The 3,527-nt window shown below is 40.8% G+C and overlaps 1 protein-coding gene across 2 annotated transcripts in view; it reads left to right on the plus strand.

Annotated features, from left to right (window-relative positions):
• The window catches only part of LOC107558073 (hook microtubule-tethering protein 3), a 30,223-nt gene that overhangs the window by 21,158 nt on the left and 5,538 nt on the right, over window positions 1-3,527 (plus strand). For both annotated transcript variants that reach the window (XM_016241696.1, XM_016241695.1), the window contains 2 exons: window positions 2,835-2,869; window positions 3,344-3,426. In XM_016241696.1, coding sequence (XP_016097182.1) covers window positions 2,835-2,869; window positions 3,344-3,426 — 118 coding nt within the window. The remainder of the gene's footprint in view (window positions 1-2,834; window positions 2,870-3,343; window positions 3,427-3,527) is intronic.

A 3,527-nucleotide genomic window follows, 5' to 3' on the forward strand; every position in this document is an offset into this window, starting at 1 on the left:
CTTCAGCAGCCCATCTCACTGACTCACTGCACACACATGATCTTCTCACATGTCAGCACTGGACTGCAGTGTGCTGTATGATCGGCAGAAGCGCTCCTCTCTGCTCGTCGTCTTCCTCCAGCACGATGGACAGTGTTATCATGATGTTTGTCGTGCTCTCCATTGACACAGCACAATTAAAGGGGACATGACATGGATTTTTTAAATTATTTTAACATGTTCCTTGAGGTTTACGTATAATGTTAAGTGTTTTTTGCACACACAAAAAAACCCAAAAATAAATATGTAAAAATTATTATTTTCAACCCTCATTCTGACCCTCTGTCTAAAACGATCTGTTTTAAGGCTCGTCAGTAATCAGCCGCTGTTGTGATTGGCTAACATCATTGCATAGGAAACGGTATCAACGCCCATCCGCTATTGCATGTGAATTTTGACAACAAGATCAAAATAAAACGGTAATTTCCAGACAAAGCATTATGAAATCATGTACTTACGGTTTGTGATGCAGATCTAGTGCCGCTTCATCTTTGTGACTCTCCATGACACTGTGCCTCGTTTACAAAACAAAATCCCCTGACACGATCAATCACGCCATTAAAATAAACTATCCACTTGTTGCTTACGCTGGGCTCCTTCTGATATCTGTACAAAGACGTGACCGAGCTGTTTAAACCAATCACGTCAAAGCGTGATCAAGTGTCAGCCGTTAGCGACTGAACGCCAGTGGGCGGGGCCTCTGGTGAGAAGCAGACTATTGGTCGATGTCTTGCTCTGGAGGCGTGTTTATGCAAACGACTGCACACAGGTGACATCATCTTGCGCCTCAGATCGATTAAATAAGTGCTTTGTTTATAATGAGGAGGAGGTTTTAAGCTATGAAACCTGCAGGATGTTTTAATGGTACAAAAGATCAAGGCCAATTAGATTTCTCATGTCATGACCCCTTTAAATCTGACTAACCCTGACGCTCGTCTCTGTGGCGTGATCGTGTGCATACTAACCTGTTTCTGTGATGTCGCTCATGATGTAGCATGATCCAGGTGTGTCGTCCGGCCGGCCGGCTGCGTGCGGAGCATGATCATCATCATCATCATCATCATCATCATCAGAAGTGTGTGTCCGTTACTCTATTCTGTCTGTGTGTCGTTGGTAACAGGCTCTGCTCTCTTCTGTCTGTGCATCGAATCTCTCTCAGTCTGCTGTGAGTACAGTCAGGCATCGTGCAGCTCTGTGATTGTTTTGGGCTCGATCGCATGCACAGTTCCTCCTGCATCCGTGTGTCACGCGTGTCTCCTGCAGCTGATGATCAGAGGAGCGTGATCCCTCCGCTGATTACTGGACTGTTTCTGCTGGGATTATTGCTGATTGTTTCAATCGTCCTGCGCTCTGTCACTCTGGAGTTTGATTGTCAATCACTCGATATCTTCTTTGAATGCACATTGTATTTTTTTTATTTTCACCAATTTAGTTTTGCTCATTAGAGTCAGATTTGCCTAATAATAAATGGTGATGGGTGTTAGGAGAAAACAACAGATCTTTCTGTCAAATCTTAAAACGTACAAATATTATTTTCGAAAATAGATACAATAATGAGGTTTAAAAATATATATATAGATGTTAAAAGGTGAAGTTATGTGCTATATTGTCCTATTGTATCTCCAAATTAGACTAGACAGCAGGTTATCTGAGCAACTAGTCAACTGGTCTGGTGTGTTAAAGTAGAGCTGGTTATGGTTTAAGGCTGGTTTACTAGACATGCGTGTTTATTGCTGAAAACGGTCCTCATAAAACTACACGTAACTGGAACAGTTCACACAGAAACATCTGCATAAGTAACTAGTCGACCTCGTTAGCCCACCAGTCAGTTGCTGGGTTATTACAGTTAACACACTAAAACCATTAAAAAAAACATTGTTACTTGAAATAAAATAAACGTTAACTGAAATAAAATATATTTTTTTAATTATTTCCACAAGTTTCCAAGCAAGTTTTATTGTTTTAATTTAGTTTAACTTGTACTAAAATAACTAAAACTGAAATTAAAATGTACAAAAACTGTACAGACATAAAACAAAAACTACTAAAAATGAAAAAGAGCGCCACAATTTTAACAAAATCTAAATGAAAACCGAAAATATGAAAATAAAAACTGATTGAAATATGAATAAAACGTAGTATCTCAATTATACTAATATAACACTGGTCACTTGTTGGTAACTAGTAGAGCGTCCCGACTCTGTAGCAGCGTTTTATCACTGATATCTATATTCCTGTAGTGCTCATGTGAATCATTAGACGGTGTTTGTTCGTTTATTTGCTCTGGTGTTGATTGTTGAATTGCAGATGGTGTTTTGTGTGATTGTGAACAAGCTCTTTAGCGTCCTCTGCTGGACACTGACACACTAACACATCATGCGCAGTGCCCCAAAACCCCTCTCCAGCACCCTCAGAAGTGCACACTGTGTAGGGCGGCGTGTGGATGTGTTCCACTGGTGTACAGCAGGAGGCGCTGCAGTGCTTCACATGAGCATTAATGCATCGTGATGCCTGTGTGTGTGTGTGTGAGAGAGAGAGAGAGTGTTTGTGAGAGAGAGAGTGTGTGTGAGTTTGTGAGAGAGAGAGAGAGAGAGAGAGAGTGTGTGTGCGAGAGAGTGTGTGTGTGAGTTTGTGAGAGCGTGAGAGAGAGAGAGTGTGTGTGTGTGAGTTTGTGAGAGCGAGAGAGAGAGAGAGAGTGTGTGTGAGAGAGTGTGTGTGTGAGTTTGTGAGAGAGAGAGAGTGTGTGTGTGCGAGCGCGTGCTGGATAAACTCTAACCTCTCTACTTCTGCTTCAGACGGTCCTGATGAAGAGGAAATGTCAGGAACATCTGTGAGTATCAGCAGAAAATCACTCTGACGTCACTGACACTCATGAATGACACACAACCAGTCATAAAGGTCAATTTATTGAAATTAGGATTTATACATCATCTGAAAGCTGAATAAATAATCTTTCCATTGATGTATGGTTTGTTAGGATCGGACAATATTTGAAAATCTGGAATCTGAGGGTGCAAAAAAATCTAAATATTGAGAAAATCATCTTTAAAGTTGTTCAAATGAAGTTCTTAGCAATGCATATTACTAATCAAACATTAAGTTTTGATATATTTACGGTAGGAAACATACAAAATATCTTCATGGAACATGATCTTTACTTAATATCCTAATGATTTTTGGCACAAAAGAAAAATCTATAATTTTGACCCATACAATGTATTGTTGGCTATTGCTACAAATATACCTGTGCTGCTTAAGACTGCTTTTGTGCTGCAGGGACACATATGATTGTTCTCGTCTGCAGGGACAAATTAAGGGATGCCACTAACGAGCTTCAGAAGAAGAGTGCAGCGATTGAAGGGCTGGAGAACAAACACACTTCCAGCGGTGAGACTTACTGAGCATCATACATGAACGTGTGTGAGTGAGTGAGTGTGTGTGAGCGAGTGTGTGTGTGTGTGTGTGTGTGTGTGTGAGCGACAGCTGGA

This window comes from Sinocyclocheilus grahami, unplaced genomic scaffold (genome assembly GCF_001515645.1).
Source record: "Sinocyclocheilus grahami isolate Dianchi unplaced genomic scaffold, SAMN03320097.WGS_v1.1 scaffold631.1, whole genome shotgun sequence".
NCBI lineage: Eukaryota > Metazoa > Chordata > Actinopteri > Cypriniformes > Cyprinidae > Sinocyclocheilus > Sinocyclocheilus grahami.